General features: G+C 44.5%; 1 protein-coding gene across 1 annotated transcript in view; it reads left to right on the forward strand.

Moving 5' to 3' along the window:
* Window positions 1–13,914, forward strand: part of FAM13A (family with sequence similarity 13, member A) — a gene marked incomplete at its 5' end in the record, with an annotated part of 37,097 nt that extends 23,183 nt beyond the window's left edge. Inside the window, 8 exons of the mRNA XM_010293415.1 lie at window positions 148–229; window positions 370–590; window positions 1,959–2,042; window positions 6,230–6,325; window positions 7,883–7,966; window positions 11,952–12,148; window positions 12,845–12,946; window positions 13,788–13,914. Of these exons, the coding sequence (XP_010291717.1) occupies window positions 148–229; window positions 370–590; window positions 1,959–2,042; window positions 6,230–6,325; window positions 7,883–7,966; window positions 11,952–12,148; window positions 12,845–12,946; window positions 13,788–13,914 (993 nt within the window). The remainder of the gene's footprint in view (window positions 1–147; window positions 230–369; window positions 591–1,958; window positions 2,043–6,229; window positions 6,326–7,882; window positions 7,967–11,951; window positions 12,149–12,844; window positions 12,947–13,787) is intronic.
* Between the last annotated feature and the right edge of the window lie 4,802 nt (window positions 13,915–18,716).

The following is an 18,716-nucleotide window of genomic DNA, read 5'->3' on the forward strand; positions in this document are numbered from 1 at the left end:
GGTGTGCAGGTGGCAGTCAGAAGCCAGTGTCCATGCTCTGCGCTGGGTCCAAATTCTGTTGTATTTCTTTTTGTGACACGCGCTTTTTTCATTGAGCCTCTTTTGTTGGTTTAACACAGATTCAGCATGACTGTTCTTTCCTCCCAGCCTTCCCACAGTGACAAAGCAGCCAACCCTGAAGTGCTCAAATGGACAAATGATTTGGCCAAATTCCGAAAGCAACTTAAAGGTGAGCAGCCACCACTGGTGCACCTTCGGAGGGGCAGCTGGACTCTGCCTCATTTAAATGTGGTGTTAGGCATCAATCCTGTCACTATCACATTTTAAAAAAGAAAAATTATTCATCTTCCCCCAAATGCCCCTGTTTAGAATCAAAACTGAAGATATCAGAGGAGGACCTTGGCCCTGTTGTGCGTCAGCGGAGCAACACGCTCCCCAAGAGCTTCGGCTCTCAGCTCGAAAAGGACGATGACAAGAAGCAAGAACTGTCGGATAAGTCTGCCAAGCCTGCCGTGGAAGCAACCCTTGATTCTATCCAGAAGAAGCTTCAAGAGAAACGAGCAGAGACAAACCGGCCTGAAGATATTAAGGTACAATGTAGACAGATCAGTTTTAGACCTTTAAGTACAAGTAGGTGACTCATCCCTGCACAGTCACTTGTGAAAGCCCTGTGGTCTTCTAAATTTTGTCACAAAGTCTACAACCTTTACTCCTGGCTCACCTGCTTTAGTTTCTTTCCCTCTGCCTTTAGTATCTGATTTTTTTTTTTTCCCCCCAGAGCTTGGTTTTATTGAATGTCATTGTGCATTCTTTTTCTGATCCTTGTATATTCCAAGTAACGTTTCTGAATTACTGCAATTATTTCCTGCCCCGTATTTGGCTATTTCTGTTGTTATGTCCACAGGCTTTTGGCAAATTCTGAGTCTTCGAGTGATTCTGGAGATTGGGTCATCTGTTTTCTTCTAGTTCACTCCAAAGCTGAATGGTCTTCTCTCAGGGCATTTTATCACTGCTCTTCAGAGTTTCACATTGAGCTCTGTTAGCTGCTGTAATCTCTGAGGGTTATCAGCAGGGAGGTCTTTGTGTCTGATGTTGCTAGTTCCTGAGGTTTGGGCAGCCTTGTGAGTGAAGTCCTTGAGTCTGCTGACATGTAAATTGTGCAGCGCTTGGTAAAAGAGGGGCAGACAGCACTATCTTTGTTTACTAGATCTGCAGAAGATGATGATATATACAGTATGTGTTTGTCTGTTTTCTGACTGTAACAAGAATCTACAGCCTGGCCGTTTAAAGAGGGCCTGTTAAAGAGGCACCTGTTTGGTGCCGTGATGGGAGAGAGGGCTCAGCGTCAGGCAAGTTCAGGGGGGGAACTCTGGCAGACCTAGTTAGGGAAGTCGTCTCCAACTGTCTGCCCTTTTTTTGGCTTGGCCCTTCAGCCTGTCTGGCAAAGCTTTTCACTCCATAGCAGAACTGGCAGAAGGAGATGGTCTGACTGCACTTCAGTTCTTGGTAAAGCTGTTTGTGGCAGTCAAAGCAAAGATGGCAAGCTTTGTAAGAGGTGCTGGAGCTTGTCTCAGATTTGGAGAAAAAGAACGAACATGTGTTTTGTTGTAGAATTCACACTTTGGATCTTAACCGAAAAAGAGACATCATCATTAAAAGTTGCATACCATTGTTTTTTCAAAGCACACTGATAATCAATAAATCCCTCTTACATACATAAAATACATTCATATGCAAAGCTTATATGGTTTTAATCCGCCTGCGTTGTGCATAAGGTGCCACTCAAGCTAGCAGTCTCTTTGGCCATATAGCTGGGAAAAAGAGGACTGGAAGAGATGAGTCTTCAAAACACTAATGACAAAATGGTATGACTGGCTAGGCCACAAATTGGTATTGCTTGAGTCCAGGAATCTGACTTTTTTTTCCTTCCTCCTGTCTTTCTCTGCCACTTTTCGTAGGACATGACAAGAGATCAGATAGCAGCTGAAAAAGTGGCTCTTCAGAAAGCTTTGCTGTATTACGAAAGCATTCATGGCAGACCGGTATGTACAGCGGCGTTTTTTTTCCAAAGTACCTCTTTGTATGTCTTTTTCTGTGGTAAATGATTCCCCTAATGCTCCTTTGATATCACAGTCACTAGGACTTCTTGCTCTTCAAACCACACGTGCATCCTCAAATCCACCTCCCTGATCCTTCACTACCGCTGCTCCTGAGGAGTCTACCCTCAGCAAGGTGGTGTCTGCACACAGCGCTGGGCTTGGCAGATACCTGTAGGACCGGGCCTACAGGCTGAATGGGGCTGAATGTGCATTATTTTGGTATCACGCTCACCAGGATCCACAGACATCCAATTTGTGGCCCAGCGGACTCGCCAGCTTTGCCGGGGATACAGCCTGCACGGGAATAGTTGTGTGTGGTCCCGCATCCAACCAGGAGTTTTGCAATTTGCTAGTGTTAATGGCTAACTGGGAAGACAGATGTGCATACATTGCCCCTTAGAGGAGCTACAGCGTGTTTCTCCCGGTGCCTTGCTGTTTGCAGGGAGGCACCTGCACCTTCCTATTTGCACAATCCTCTTGTGCCAAAGGATTCATGAAACAGTTTGTTTCCTGAGCATCACAGCATAGGTTGAGAGGAGATTTCATTCTTCCCCTGAGAAACAGACGGGTTTTTTCCATATGACAGTGGAAGTGAAGGGCATGAGGTTTCTTGCACATTTGATCTTAAGAAAGGAAAATCATTTGTGAAGACAGAGAATTAAGTATTGTGTCCTGTTGATCCCTGCCATAGCAGAAACATGGTGGCTTCCAGGCCACCAAGTTGGCTCTGTATGAATCACTCCTCCTTGTTCACTGAAGGCATTATAATCTTTGCCACCAGCTGTATAGGTAAAGTAACTTAATTTCAGTGGTGCTAATCCCTTGAGCAGTGGCTTGGGAGCAGCAAATTACTGCTTATAAGGAGTACTTGATTAATGCAGCTGACAAATCCGTCATTCTGCTGCTGCATGGGATTCCTGATCTCTTCCTTCCTTTTGCTCCTGAATTATTTCCTCCTTTGTCCATTGTTTTAAAAAAAGTCTCACTAATTTATTTAAATGCCTTCATGAAGTGCTAATACTGTTCAGTCACATATACCGGCAACTGAAAACAGCGTAGTTGTATGAGGAGACATGCAGTTTTTATCCTTGTGTAAAGTAGCAAAAGGCCAGCACAAGGGAATCCACTTAACCTTCCCTGTCTTCTCCATGAGAGCGAGTCTGCTTTTGCTGCTTTTTACAGCAATATAAATCAACAGGTGGCATCTCATTGAAGTGAACTCACCTGAATCTGTTTAAAAAGCCCAGAGCCTAGCTGGTCAGCATACCTTTTTTTCCCACCTCCCCTTTCTGATGCTTTATTTATACAACTGCTTTTTAACTTGTTTGGTTTTAAGTAAGCAGTCTATACCTAGCAACACTGAACTGCACGGCAAGGAAGACTGCAGCTGATCAGCTTTTGCTGTTCCCAGCTCCTGGCACTGCAGCAATGGAAAAGTACTGAGTGCTTGAGGAGAATGGGGATAGTTCAGCCAAGTTTTTTGTTTTTTTTCTTAAAGATATTTAACTAAACAAGAAAAACAATGGAGCTCAGATTTATTGTGCAACTGGGTCTTTCTGCACCAGCGTTAGATGAACCTGCAAAGGTGGAACTGAACTGTTTTACTTAAGCCAAAATGTCCATCTCTGCAGGAATTCTGGAGCTACTTTAACAATGCAAGCAATGGTCTGTTCCTCGGCTGTTGCTCTTTTGCTATGTGGAGTGTGGCCCAGAGTTGTGTCAAAGACTCCATTATTCCAACAGCCTTTTTGCATTTTGATGTTCTCCCAAAGTACACGCAGGTTTTGGTGGTATTACTTATGTTTACCTAGTGAGACAGTTTGCCCATGTGCTAAACGTTTTCTTTCAGAATCTGCTTTCTGTTAAGTGTGCTGGTGTAAGTCTGCAGGGCTGAGTTGGGCCCCATACACTTAACTTCCAATGCCTAAATTAATTCTCTGTGTAATATTCAGACACTGAAGCATGTCATTTATTTTTTCCATTCTTCAACATACCTAAGGATTTTTTGCCCATTCCAAGGCTTATGTTTATTTTTCTATACAGAACAGTGCTATTTATCAACTTTGAAATGTCGTTAATTGAAGGTTTGGTTCTCAGCCTAAGCCTCAGCAGAGTCTTTTTTTTTTTCCTTTTTTTTTTTTTAAAGTAACAAAGACTGTCTGAGCCAACAGTAGTTCTGTGTCTCCTGTTCTACTAACTGCTAACATAGTAAATCCAGGAATAATATTTTTATAGATAGAGCTAGATATATAGAGAGATACATATAGGTTACCCACTTTCTCCAGTTGTATGCTTGACTGGTTGTAGAGAAACATCCAAAATTGGAGGCAACTTGCTCACCAGTGCAAGTGAATGCAGACACATCAACATGAAACTCAATACAGAGAGGGCTGGCTGAACTGTTTGATGCTGCCCACAGCCCTCTAATCCGTGCGAGCTGCTTACTCAACGAACAGCCAGCTTGAGGTTGTCGGGTATTGGAGCCCGACTGTGCTTCGGACGTGTGGGACATGCAGGCCCTAGAGCTAGGGCTGCCCATCTGCATGCCCCTTATCAGGCTCAGGGATGTTTGCATTGAACCCAGAACGGAATAAAAAGGGCTTCCTTCTTCTTCCTCCCTATTCATCTGTCTCCAACTTAGGAAATAAGCTTGGTTATCAGGAGGAAGATGCTACCTCCAGATTCTGAGAGTTCATTCCTGCCAGTCCCACTCCTGGCAATACTTACAGCTCTTCTGCCCCTTGCAAACCAACACCTTCTGCTCTCGAGGAAGGATGTGAAAGCTTTAGAAAGCTTAGTTCAGTGAAAGTCAACGGCAGACAGAATACAAGACAGTTCATTTTAGAATTTCCTCTCTATTTCAAGCTGTAGTCCCGTTCCTCCTATTTCTGTTGTAGAAAGGGAGACTGTACAAAGCTCGCTAGCGGTTACACTGTTGATGTTGATTTTTATATGGCAGCTGTTCAGATGCTCTGGTGATTAGCATCAATAAAAAGCCTTGAGGAAGATAGGCATGCATGAGAATCAGTTAAAGCGTCCCCTCATCAGAGCTTTATAATCTAAAGTTAGACAAAAGATCTAATGGAAGGACAGTCATAGGATGTGGGTCAGACAGTGCTATATACAAAGAAAGATGATGATTAGGTTGGTTCTGCTGAGTATTTTGTTTGTTTTCTAACACTGCCGTAGCAAAACACTAAAGAAATAAAACCCAACTTCCCCACAGCTAGCACTTAGTTGGACAGACGTTTGCTTTCCCACACTACCTACTGTCTGTTAGGTCTTCCCTTCTGCACTGTCAGTACCACTGAGATTTTCAGCTTAGCTTGGATCTGAAAGAAAAACAAATGAACGCTTGCAGTTTGCAACACTGCAACTGAGGAGGGAGCGGGACATGCAGCTGCGAGTAGTGGAGTTAGGGACAGAGCAATGTAAGGAAGGCTTGGGGAGGGCATCACAGCACTGTTCTGTTCTTCTGTGTTGCGCACAGTCCTCCACCTTCATCCCTTCTCACCTGTGTGGTAACTTCTCCCCAGCAAGGGGGGAGAAGGGGTGGAGGGGAAGGTTAAGGGGGTTAAAAAATGAAGAACTGCTGGCTTGGACAGGAAATTAGGAGGAATAGCAAAGCCAGAAAGTCAGCTTTTGTGAAATCTGTAGCTTAACCTACCCTGGGAAAGTCACCTTTCATTGCAATATCTGGTAATAGCAGCTCCTTTCTCTTTTCCTGGGTCATAAACACTGCCTCTGAGGTCCCAGCAACAAGAATAAAGGTGGGAAGCCTCATGTTGTGCCTTATAATGGTGATTACAAACACAAACTTCTGCCTCCATGGGTCATTTTGTGCTGTGGACGTCTGATACCTAAGTTGGTCATTTAAACCACCTGTCTCATACAGCCACATTACAACACACCCCACAGCTTGGGTGTTTGCTTCATCTGGCACCTGGGACAGGAGATGCAGTGACGTACACGAGCACTTGTATTACCAGCTTCAGGGCTAATGCTGCTAAATTGTCATCCTCATGAAATTCCCTTTGAGCCCCCTCTGACTAACAGTGATCACAGGCATATGCATTAGAGTGGAGTATCTGCCGCAGGCTTCATGGATCTTGCTTCTTTTTCCTTTTCAGGTTACCAAAAATGAACGACAGGTGATGAAGCCATTGTATGATAGGTATCGCCTGGTTAAGCAGATCCTCTCCAGAGCCAACACCATCCCTATCATTGTGAGTAGAGCATTCTTTTGGGGGCTATTTCTTTGGTTTCAAGCTGAGGAAACAGGAATCACCACACTTCTGCATACAACACAATCAATAGGCCAAGTCCCAACCTCCTTCATCACTCAAAACCAAGCAAACGAGTAAATCAAGGACACACCGTATACTGAAGTTGGACAAAGCAGGTCACAGGACTCTAGTGCCCACCCATGAGCCGTGGGGCACAGCTTACCTTGCATTGTTTCTCCTCTTTCCATTGGGCTGCTGCTGTTATTTCATCGTCTTGTGTTTGGCTACAAGCTCACTTCCCTTTCCTTACCAGTCCACTTTGAGCTGTAGTCTTCCATGCTGCTTGGTTACACAGGACTGTATGTCAGGAAGACAGACTTGTGTGGGTCCCACAGGAGGTACCAGTCTCTCCTTGGCTGAGAGAAAGGGCCACTAGTCTCCTAACACTTCATCTGTATTAAAGACATCCTGCCAAATGGTAGATATTCCCTCATTTGAGGTGGTGCTTTGGCAAGGAGGCACTGCCATCAGCAAGGAATCCAATGCACCCCTCTGTGGAGCAAATGCACTATCTCTAATTTTAGACAACTTATATAGGCCACTTTTTAAAAAATATTTGACCTAAAAAATTCACACAGAATACTTTTAGCCTGTCTGTGGAAAACAAATTGTTTTATGATGGTTCCTGTTTACTCTCTGTCACATATGATGCTTTTTTTGCTGTTCCCAAGCAATGCTTATGTCTTGGCCGCTTTTTATAGACTGCCAGTGAAGTGAATGGACAGGCACAGCATTACTCAGTGCAGTCACACTGAGAAGTGGGGTTTTTTTTCTGCAAATACTGGGAGGTGGTCCAGCTTTTAAAACAAAAAGCTGTTCCTCCTCAAATATGCAAAGTACTCCCCAAATTTTGTGCTGTGAAGACAGTGCTGGCAATCAGAAGGGAGACATTGTGTAGCTGTGCATGGGTACTTCAATGCAAAGCTCTCACAAGAGAGCTCAGCTCCTGTTTAGACACAAAACTGAAATTGCACAGTAGCTAGCAGAGGAGAGACAAGACTGGCTTTCCCCAGCCGCTCTAGTGAGGACAGTGAGAGGCTCGTGCAGCAGCAGGATGCATTTGAAAATCCGTCTCTACATCATTAGGCATTTCAGTGGGAAATCGGGCTCCTGCAAGGCAAGCCTGGAGAGTCTAGCTGGGCTTACACTGTAGCTCTGGAGAGCCAACCAAATGTTGTGTGTGTGTCTGGGCCGAGGGCTGGGGTTATTTTCTTGCAGCCTTTACTTGGTAGTTCCTGCCCAGCTAGTATTCCAGCATCCAAGGTTTTTTTCTTAAAAGTGTTTGACAGTGATGTTCCTTGCTAAGCAACATCCTGAGAGAAAATAGCCCAAGGTTCAGGGGGTTTACTGGGCATGTTTTTCTTCTTTAAGAAATAGATTTCTCCCAACGGTCCAGTGATGAGTTGAGAGTGAATGTTTGGGTGAGAATGAGCTGAGAGCAGGTGGTGGAGGAGAAAGGGGTTCATAATGTAACGTACTTGTTAACACCTGTCACAGGGTTCCCCCTCCAGCAAGCGGAGAAGCCCTTTGCTGCAGCCAATTATCGAGGGCGAAACAGCTTCCTTCTTCAAGGAGATAAAGGTGAAGACCTCCAGCTGCTAACTAATTGCTCAGTTTGCATCAATTTTCCCCTTATACCAATGAAAGAGAATGATTGATTGATATTTTTTTTCCATCAGTGTTGATTTTTTTGCAGTGTCCTCCTGAAAAATCAGTAGCTGCTTTAAACCTCACCAGTTCTGATCCAATTCTTCCCTTGTTGTAGATAAGACTACAGTATGTCCTTGGCTTTGTGTTCCTTCCCTTCCTTCTCCTTCCCCCTCCACCTGCACATGATATAATTTATTTTGCTTTAAAAAAAAAATCATAATTACTTTTGTACCTAGCTTTTTTCTTGCTTTCCTCCTTTCTTTTTAATGACACTAACTTGTTTTGCGGTAGTTTCTCTCACTCTAAAGCTCTGCAGCTTGTACACAGCACTGTGGCAGGAATGAGCTCTCACAAAACTAACTCTTGCACGTGAAGCCAACTGGGGCACTTACGGGATCCATACCTACTCCCATTCACGTGCTTATTTTGTCCAGGGCTCTTTTGTCACCACCTTGTGAAGGGTATTTCTAACCAAGTCACATGAGGATGGAAGAAAGAACAACTCAGTTCTGCTAGTTAACACTTGGTCAGATTCGGATGGCACAATTGTTGTGTTTCTTTCTTGTGCTGCTGTGGGGTAGTAATTCTTAGTGGTGAAGACTGCTACGATATTGAGGCTTCTTCCCTTACAAAGAAGGGAAGTCCAACGGTTGACCAGGACACGCAGCGTGGAGCTGGGCCCTGGCTTGCTTTTGTTACCCTTGCAACGTAACGGGGGAGGAAAGTGCTTCAGCACACTTGGGTCATTTATCTGTTATCCAGCCAGAGTTTGGTTAATGGTGTAAATACTGCAGACCTAGACATCCAAGGTGATTTGATTATTAGGCAGTTACAGCAGATTGTATATGAATGGACTCATCAAGGTACATATCAATTAAAACCAGATTGCAGACTGAAGATGTTAAGCTGCTGTTTGGAGGCTGGTTAATCATCACTGAGCTGTCAGTATTTTCTAGATAACTGCTGGATCCAATCTTCCATAGCAGTCGGGGGGGGGGGAGCTATTTTTGTTTGGTTTTGTTTTTCTTTTAGTGTGTCCTCCTTTTTTCACCTACGCTTGCACCCGGGTTCAAAACTTACAGCTATCGGTTACGGTGATCTCTGATGACCAGCGTATCTGGTGCTGCGCCGGGGCAGCATCGCAGCAGCTCAGCAGCGTCCTGCAGGGAATACAAACCTTGAGAGGTTTGACTGAAGATCAGGGTGACAGCCTTAAGCCCGTTAACACTTACATGCCTATTAACGCTTAAATGGGGCCCTGTGAAGCTGCACGTGGCAGCTTTGCACTAGTTCTGAACTACACTCAGAACTAAAGAGAGAAAATGGCCAAAAGGCCCCAAAACTTACCCCCTGCAAAAGTCCGCTATGGGCAGAGCACTACCTATCTTGACGGACACCTGACACTGTCAGGTGTTTTGGTTTGTTTTTTTTAAGCATTTGGGAGAGTTAGATAAAGGCTTGAAAGATGATTTCCGGTGAAGCCTTATGAAACATTTGGGTACAATATCTTGAACATTGTGTTGAAAAAGTCATTGGGAAACTTGCTTGCTGGGAGTGCTGATGATGGGATACTCTGGAGATTTTATATTTGTAACTCTGGAAAGTTTAGATGCCTCATGATTGCCTAAAGATCCAAGCGGGTGCAAGCCAAATGGATCTAGCCAATGGAGATCATTCTGGTTCAAGGCATAAATGCCAGTGCAGGTTCAAAATAAGATTCCTATGTGAGACTTGTTTAAGCGAAGGCCTTAGAAGGCCATTTCCATTCGAGGTCTCACTAAGAATCTTTTTAGTTCGCTCCTTCGCTTTAAACAGCAAAATGCCTTAAGAGGTCTTGTGACAGCCAGATGTAGTGTTTTGGGCACTGAGGTCTAACAAGTGAAATTTCTACTCTTTCTTTTCCTCCCGTGGGCTTCCATAGGCAGCAGGCTCGCTCCTGAGCTCTGGGCCAGTGTAATCCTTGCTGGTATGGCCAGCACGCTGGTGCCCTGGAGCGAGGCAAGCGAGACGGGCTCATGGGCATCTGTGGGGAAGACACCTTGCATCTGTCCTCGGGAGCAGTTTGTCACACTGCTTATGAAAATTGCCCCTTTCCTTTCTCTCCAGAAGGAGAATCTGGAAGCAACTTGCTGTCCCAGGAAAGGGCATGGGAGCTCCTCCTTTGGTGTCAGACAGATTCCCCTAAAATAAAGCATACCATTTTTACTGCTTAGATGGACTTAGCAAATCCTCCTCCATGCCACAGCAGGATTGGCATTCTCCTGCTTCAGTTCTATCTGCCTTTACCCAGCAGGACAGGATGGTATGCTTGGGGACTGGTAAATGGCAGTGAGCAATGGTCTCCCCTCCTCAGCCCAGCCTGAAGTTGTTTGCGGGGTGTAAGGACAGTAGGTGACCGCTGTTTTATGCCTTCTGTTTCAACTATATAATTTACATCTGGAGAAATGGTCATACGCTAAACATTGCTTTAACTTTCACAAGTTCCCTGCAGGTTATCCTGAGATGTTTCAAACTTCTCTGTATCTTTTATTATTACTCAAAACTTGTCCCCAGCTAATCTTTTTTTCATCCTCAAGCCTCTGTCTTGGTTGTAATTCTCAGCCTGTGGCTTTGCATTGCATTTTCATGGCTTAGAGCTTTAACGTAAAAATAAAACTCTGAGCAAACTGATGTAATGTAAATCTATGTGTTTATAGATCATTGACTTTTAGGATTTAATGGGACTATACCAGGTCCTAGTGTTACTTTCTCCCTTTTAGCTTGAAAATAGGCAAGCAGGCCTTAAGGAATAATCGAAGTATTCACAAGGAATCGCATAAAAAAAAGGAAAGAATATGTGCACAATATGTTTTTGCATATGCTTGAAGACTTCCATGATACTAGCCCTGAAAAGCTTTTAAAGGTATGCATGTGCTTAGATCCTTCCTGGCTAGAGTTACATGGTTATAAAATATATATACACATACAGACATATTTAAGAGACTTATGGTCCATGCTGGCATTTATTACCTTCCTCTAATGCTCATGCCTAATTCCTTATATTAAGGTGGAAAACTGCCTTCTAGAAACATCTCTGTAAGTAAGAGAAAACTGGGCCCTGTTCCCTGGAAATCCAAATGATTTCTGGCTAGTGTTGGAAGATAAGCCCTACATCTGAGAACGCTATGAATTAGCAAGTACCAAGTGCAGCAGAGACTTTCAAATCTTGTGCCTATGAATTTTGCAAAGAATTTGAACACAACCAATTCATCGGTGTACTCTGGGAAAATTGCACTGGACAGAGTGTTTCCACTCCAATTTTTCGTGTATTCCACTTAAGCAGTACAGAGCTGATGTTGGGAACACATTAGCAACAGCAGTCCTTTTACAGTCAGTCAGATCCCAGGTTTGGGCCATAGAAAGACTGATCTGAGCTCATCGATATCACTGTACGAGCATTTGAGGTCTTCAGCCATTAGAGCGAGCTGTTGAGCTGCATCTATTGAAAGAATATTTTGCATTTTAACCTGGCAATCTCTATGCTGCCGGATGTATTTGTAGAGAAATGTAGAGGGTGGCTGGTATGCTTTAGACAGTATGCATAATGACTGTAAGTCTTGTTATTTACATCAGAATACATAAATTAAACAAAGCAACAGGTTGCTAAGATCCCCAGGTAGTTTTTTACTCAGTTTTGTTGCCTTGGGTCTCCTTAACCAATCTGAGTTGATGGTTGCAGTTTCTCTAACATGCTTTTGGTGTAGGATGTCTTACTGGTGGTCTTCTGGTGTCTTCTGTATTGCTTTAGCAATTAAAGTGCTTGCTCCACTTCTCTTCATATCTGTTCCCCAGTGCATGTGGTGAAAGGAGGTACCTGTTTCTGAGAAGGGAAGCAGTAACCTATTCTGTTACGGGGGTGCTCTGTCCCTTTCTGTAGGAGGAAGAGGAGGGATCCGAGGAGGACAGCAATGTGAAGCCAGATTTCACAATTACCATGAAGACAGATTTCAATGTGCGTAGCTTCTTGGATCAGCTAGAAGATGATGCTGACGGCTTTGTTTCCCCGGTGGATGATAAGATGCCATCTAGGAGCAATCAGGATATGGGGCTTTCAAATCTCCATGAAGCATCCATGTATGTTGAATTCACAGGCAACTTCCAAAAGTTTTTTCTTGCTAAAATAGCATTTTATTTGTCAGAGAAGTGTCTAGATTTTTTTCTTCTCATTTATGGTCTGAGTCAGAAGTTTTTGTGCTTTATTTTTAAATGCAACCCCTTCCTCACATGGAAGGGTTTGGGAAGAAACGACATTGTCCTGATACTGATACTTGACTTTTGCATCTTTAGACTGTAGCACTAAGTAGTAGCTCCACTTCACCAGTGGCAAGCCTTTATCATGAAAACAACCCTGTACTCTACAAGGTTTTTCAGGTTTTGGAGAGGTCAAGTTGAACTAGTTTGGCTAGTTTCAAGTAGCTAAGTCTGATGCAAACACATGTAGGTGGTGGCCTTAAGTCGTGACCATTGAATCTTGATCCTATAAAAGTCACCAAAACCAGACCTATCTTCAGCAAGTAAGTTTCATAGAAGTTAGTGGTGACTTGTGAAATGCACACTTGACTTTAGAGGCTTCAGCCTAAGTGTATGATCATTTTGCTGAACTAAATTCAGAGGGTTTTTTGTTGCAAGTAACATCAGGTTGCCAGAGCTGCTTGCAGGAGCAGCTCCACTGGTTGGTATACGTACAACCGTACATTTGTAGATTTACCTAATGTTTCCTGTTATAATTGTGTACATATGTATAATCTTGTTTACATTTAAACCCAACAGCCCTGAACTGTTAGAGCAGCTCCAAGAAGTCAGGGAAGAGAAAAAGCGAATCAGAAAAAAATTAAGAGACTTCGAAGATAACTTTTTCCGACAAAACGGAAGGTAGTAATTTCTCAGTTGTCTCTCTGTCCTTCAGCTACTTTTAATCCGCTTGGCATCTACAAAGACCTCCAAATATGGATAGTTACCTGAATTCACCATTGCATATTTCTTCATCATCATCATCATCAGTGTTTTACCCACATTCATTACAGTTGCCTATTAAAACGAATTGCTTCCCACCCAAAAAATACTCAGGCACCACAGCCTCTTTGAAACTTTGTCTTAGAACAAGCAGTGCGAAGCAAAGGTACAGATTATGAAAATCCAGTGGCCTCTAGCACAGCTGACAGGAATGGTGAAAGAGTGATAGAATAATTGGGTTTTTTCCTAATGATGTATGTCTAGATTTCTGTCCTATTCTTGCTTGTCTATGAGGTATTCAGACACTAGTTTAACAAGTATTTCTGCTTTAGTTTAGCTGGGTTTATCATTTTCAGAAAATGTCCCTCATTAATGAGCTGATAGAATGTTTTAATGTATTTATACTCTTAAATTATCTTGTTAGTTTCAGATGGCTCCTGAAGTGTTTTTCAGCTGCTGTGTAGAGGCTGGCAATCTCAGAGAAACAGGGCATGCTTCAAATAAGGTTTTGCATTTGGAACCATGGGACTGTGTTCGGCCTCAATATACAAGCATCCCATGCCTTGTTGGAGCAGTTTGTTTGCCCCTGTTTGGTTGGTTGGTAGGTTTTTTCCCTCTGAAAGGATAAAGTTTAGGTTTTGTTCCCTGATGGGGAGTGGAGGAGAGGAGCTGCTTTGTAGGTCTTGGAGGATGAAGGGAGGCTGCTGAGGGAAGACGTCCTGTTAGAGAAATCCTCATGATCTGCTTTCACTCCCACTAGGAACGTGCAGAAAGAAGACCGCACTCCTATGGCTGAAGAATACAATGAATACAAGCAGATCAAGGCCAAGCTGAGGCTGCTGGAAGTCCTGATCAGTAAAAGAGATATTAGCTCCAAGATCATGTAAAGGAGGAGATTGTTTTTGCCATTAACAAAGAGGAGAGAGCGCCAAATGGACAAATGCATGAAGTGGATGCAGCAGGAGCCTGGCTGGGGAGAGCTGAGGAGCTCCCTGGGAACTGAAGGGCCATTCCCAGAGGTGGGAGGGGGAGGAAAGGTGGCTTTCCATCACTCTCCACACTTGCTGTTGCCCACTATTTCTGCAGGCCTGATGCCCAAAATGGAGTTTGCCAGTGTAGGAGACATGACGCTGCGCTCAGTGACTGCACTGAAGGGATCCTTCTGTTTTGATTTGCTTACAGATCTTGTAATATTTAGAATATCAAAGCCAGCCACGCTATTCTTTTTTTCCCAGGATATCATAGCAAGAGGCAAAGTAGGATGAATAGTGATTAAATCATCAAATAGCTTCTACTTTAGTTTAACGGACAAGTGCCCTGACTGATCTCATGTGAAGGCAGAGGTCAGATAGCACCAAGACTCTTCTGTTGCTCTAGAGAAATGCTGTAAGAATCTCCTGGTCATCACCCAGAGCTGGTGTGAGTTACAGTTTTGCCCAGGCTTGCGTTGGGTTTTCTTCCCACTTTTTTGGTGGTCAATTAGACTGAAGTAGAAGAAAGTACCTACAGCTGTTTGGGATAGCAAAAAAAGAAAATGAGCTGCGCAGAAAGGTTTTTTCCGCCTTGTTCTGCTTGGAAGGTAATACTGTAATATTACGACGATGTTTGGGCAACTGGGAAGAAAAGAGGTTTTAAAAGCTTTAAGTCAGAATCCCTTGGGGTTTTGGTAGCTGATTGGTTAAATGTCTGATGTCACGTATCTGGAAGACCCACCCCATTAGTACATATGCTTCATCATCTGATACGAACATAAGAGTCTAAGCTGAACAGTCCTTGTGAGTGTCATACATCCTTGGTAGCCTGAATTTTGTTCTTTTATGTACACCGTCAGATGATGTGGGCTGCAGCAATGACACTGTGATGGTGGCAACAGAGGATGGTCTTTTCTTCCCGGTGCGTACAGGTGGCATCCCAGCGCAGAGGAAGCCGCAGGGAGCTGGAAGCCTAGAGCCGTGCTCTGCCTATGGAGAGGGCCCATGTCTCAGGTGCAGGTTTTGAAAATTCAATGTTTTCAACTTCGTTTATGACTTTCAGAAAAGATTCAGGTACTCGTGTCAAACAGATGCTGCCGGAAGGAGTGAAAGGCAGCGAGTTCAGGGATGCACCAAGTAACTGAGGGCTTGCAGTTCTGCAGTTCCAGGCCCCCTGGGCTCGCTCTTCATGTCTCAGGTGCAGGTTTTGAAAATTCAATGTTTTCAAATTCGTTTATGACTTTCAGAAAAGAAAGTCCTGGGACACCCGATTCAGGTACTCGTGTCAAACAGATGCTGCCGGAAGGAGTGAAAGGCAGCGAGTTCAGGGATGCACCAAGTAACTGAGGGCTTGCAGTTCTGCAGTTCCAGGCCACCTGGGCTCGCTCTTCCACTCCAGAGGCTTGTGTGCACCAACTCGTTCTGCCCTGAGCCAGGGCTGGACCCTGATGTCCCGGGGAGAGCATTTCTTCTGCGTGATCCCCTGGGGAGCTAACGTGCAGAAACCAAAATGGCCGAGATCAAACACGGTGCCAGTCGCCGTAGCCAGGCCTCATGCAAGTTACGGTGGAGGAGGCCAGAAGAGGACTCCCAGAACAACTTCTTCCTCTTCCCTCTTTATACGAGCAAGTGGGCTCAGAAATAGATGTCTTTGGGTTGTGGTACTTATATTTACCCCCTTCCACTTGCTGTATGTGCTATGTTAATTCTTGCCAAAACTGATGCTGAGGGTGTTTTGGTCTCTTCAGGATCCCATAAACACTTCAAAAGGCAACCTTCTCCCAGTGGGTTTGCATGTGCCCAGTTACTGGTCTGGATGGGTAAGGCAGTGATGTGCGTTAGTGAAGGCACTTAGGAGGGGGACTCCCAGGTTGTTGGGGTGTTTTCCTACTGATCACAGATTTGCCCTTTGTATATAAAATCAGTGAAGACTGAATTTCATATTTCCACAGAGTCCGGAGGACTTGCGTGCTGACCTGGGGCTTGGCTTTTCAGAGATGCTGAGTTTCCATCACTGGAGAGATGGGCTCTGCCTCTGCAAAACTGATCCTTCGAGTGTGTTGACTGGGCTGACAAATGGGCTCAAAACCTGCTTTTGCAGATGTCTGGAAGGGAAGCCTGACCAGGGTAAACCCCTGTCTGAACCCAGGGCAGCCCAGGAGATCAGAGCTGTGCCTTTGTCCTTCAGCCTGCTCTTCTGGGCTCTTCCTCTGGTAGTCCGTCGTCAACTCTCCCTAGTGATTTTAGGTATGGTAGTTGAGCCGAACTGGCTGCGGTGTCACTAGTGGTGGAAGTGTGGGATGAGAAAGGATATGGGGTTACCAAAAAGTCCTTAGTGCTGGCTTGGTTTTGTGTTGTTGAGGCCCCAGTTCAGCAAAGCAAAAATGTGTGGCAATCACGTGCCTCAAGCTGGTCTGCATTTGGGATTTTGCTGAATTACAATGGGCTAAAGCTTGGGTGCTTTGCTGAATCTTGGCCTGGACGTCTTTGTAAGGACAGGAGAAGCAGCTTCTGCCCTTTCTTCATAGTCAAACATTTTTCCAGTGGGCCAAGGCTTCCCCAGAGTATGTTTTCTCTGCTTATTTTTAAAAGCCTGTTTGCACTGTGTACTGATAAATTATCTGTTTTGCTGGGTTTTGCCCCTGACAAATCTTGGTAAATGATATGTAGGGAACAGTCCTTTTTATTTTTAAACTGATGAGATTGTAGCATTTTCTGATGCTTAGTTACCGCTGTTTACATGGTATATTGCTAGAATTTCAGATAGTTTATATGAAATGTAAGTAAGTACAATTATGCACTTTAGAGAGTTTATATTTTTGAACCTTGAAAGCTAAAAGTAACAAAACCTGTTAACTGAGATTGTACATTAAAAGAAAAAAAAGTCACGCCTAGCCATCTCTCTTTTTAAACTGTCCTTCTGAAGTTTTTCCCCATGGCAAAAAAAAAAAAAATCATCCACGTAGTTACAAAGAGACCATCGTAGAGAAGTGAATTTTAAAATTCCAGTCCTGGAAAGACACGTACAAATGCTCAACTTTGTCCTGGGCTTGCAGATGCTGTGACTCCCCTCTTCCAAGCCTGCACACGAGGAGGGCTCCAAGGCCTGAGAGCTAAAATGTGGTCTTTGTATCTCCCACAGATGATTTGACTTCCCACTAACCACAAATAGCCACAAATGGTGTTTGCCCTGCCACACTCCTTTGAGTCAATCCAAGCAACATCTGTGCGTTTTGTTTGATGACTTGTCTATGCCAACATCAATGACTATTGACTGGAGAACATTAAATACGAGACTGTGTTTTTAAAAGGTGTGAAGTACTGTACAAAAATTCCTTTGTGATATAAATAAGCTGTTAGTACAAGACAACCTGTTTCCATGTCACTAGAACAAACTGTCTGCTGTAGGATGGCAGTATGGTCTGTTGGGCTTCCCATCCAGTGGGGCCATTGCAGACATGCATGTTTGTGTGTTACCACATTGTGGTATAATAAATCATCACTGTTTATTGAAATGATGATGAACGGGTTGTAGACAAAACAAGAATGCAAGAGTTGAGTTGAAGATAGAGGAAAAACTTGTCATTCTTACAGGTTGCATTTGGTTTTATTCTGTTTACTCCTGAGTAAACAGTCAATGGATGTTTATTTTAAAGGCAGTGAAATTAAAGCATCTTATCTTTTAATCATTCTTCTAAGACATTTGTTGTTGTGTGCAAGTTTCAGAGGGTAAGTGCTGCCAGATGTCCTCCAGCCTGAGGTGCTTCCCGAGCCCTCTTTGGAGATGTTTTTGCAAGCCGGTGATACACCGGCTCTTGAAAGGAGCTATCGAGGCGAGAGCCCGGCTGGAGCCCGCGGCTGTCCCCGTGGTGCCTGGAGGCGAAGCTCTCCCTGTTCCTGGGTCCGTACCGGCTGCTGAAGTCCTGGCTGGTCAGCAGGGCCGCCCCGGGGCTGCACTGTGGCCGTTTGCCAGAGGCTGGGCACCCAGCATGGGTTTTGTCGTGTGAGACCAGCTGGAGCTTGGTGAACATAGAGGGTGTGGAGTTGTACTTGAGCTTGTTGTTCAGCTTGCTTCGGCTTCACTGTTTCCTGTCGCTTGGGGCAGGGACCCAAGGACTTCTGGCTGTTGTTGCGGGGGGAATTTGGGCCCGGGCTTGTTTTTCTAAGCCAGGGCATAGGAGGGGACTTAACTTCCCCATCTGCACATGAGGAAGCAAAGTTTGCATTTGGAAACTGTAACAAGTGATGCATTCATTGACTCTCTGTTGTGGGATAACTCAGTGGAAATGGCAGCTCACTTCCTTCCTATCTCTGTGTACTGCCATAAAGACAGACCCTTATCCCAGGGGGTGCACTGACAAAGCACCTTCTGGTTTGACCATCACAGCCTGCTGTGAGGCCCATTGCTTGGGACGTGACACCTAAACTGTCTCCCAGAGCCCAGCTGTGAACAGCCCACTTCTTGCTTGCGTACTTCCACCCCTGGGTCTTGGTGCCCTGTTGCTGGTGAGGGGAACAGTGAGAAAACTTGTGTGTTGAGATAAGGTCAATTTAGTGGGTAAAGCAAAAGCCGTGCACGCAAGCAAAGCCAAGCAAGGAATTCACTCACCACTTCCCATCGGCAGGCAGGTGTTCAGCCATCCCAGGGAAGCAGGGCTCCGTCATGCGTAACGGTTACTTGGGAAGACAAACGCCATCACTCTGAATGTCCCCCCTTC

The sequence above is a fragment of the Phaethon lepturus genome, unplaced genomic scaffold (assembly GCF_000687285.1).
Source record: "Phaethon lepturus isolate BGI_N335 unplaced genomic scaffold, ASM68728v1 scaffold7868, whole genome shotgun sequence".
Taxonomy (NCBI): domain Eukaryota; kingdom Metazoa; phylum Chordata; class Aves; order Phaethontiformes; family Phaethontidae; genus Phaethon; species Phaethon lepturus.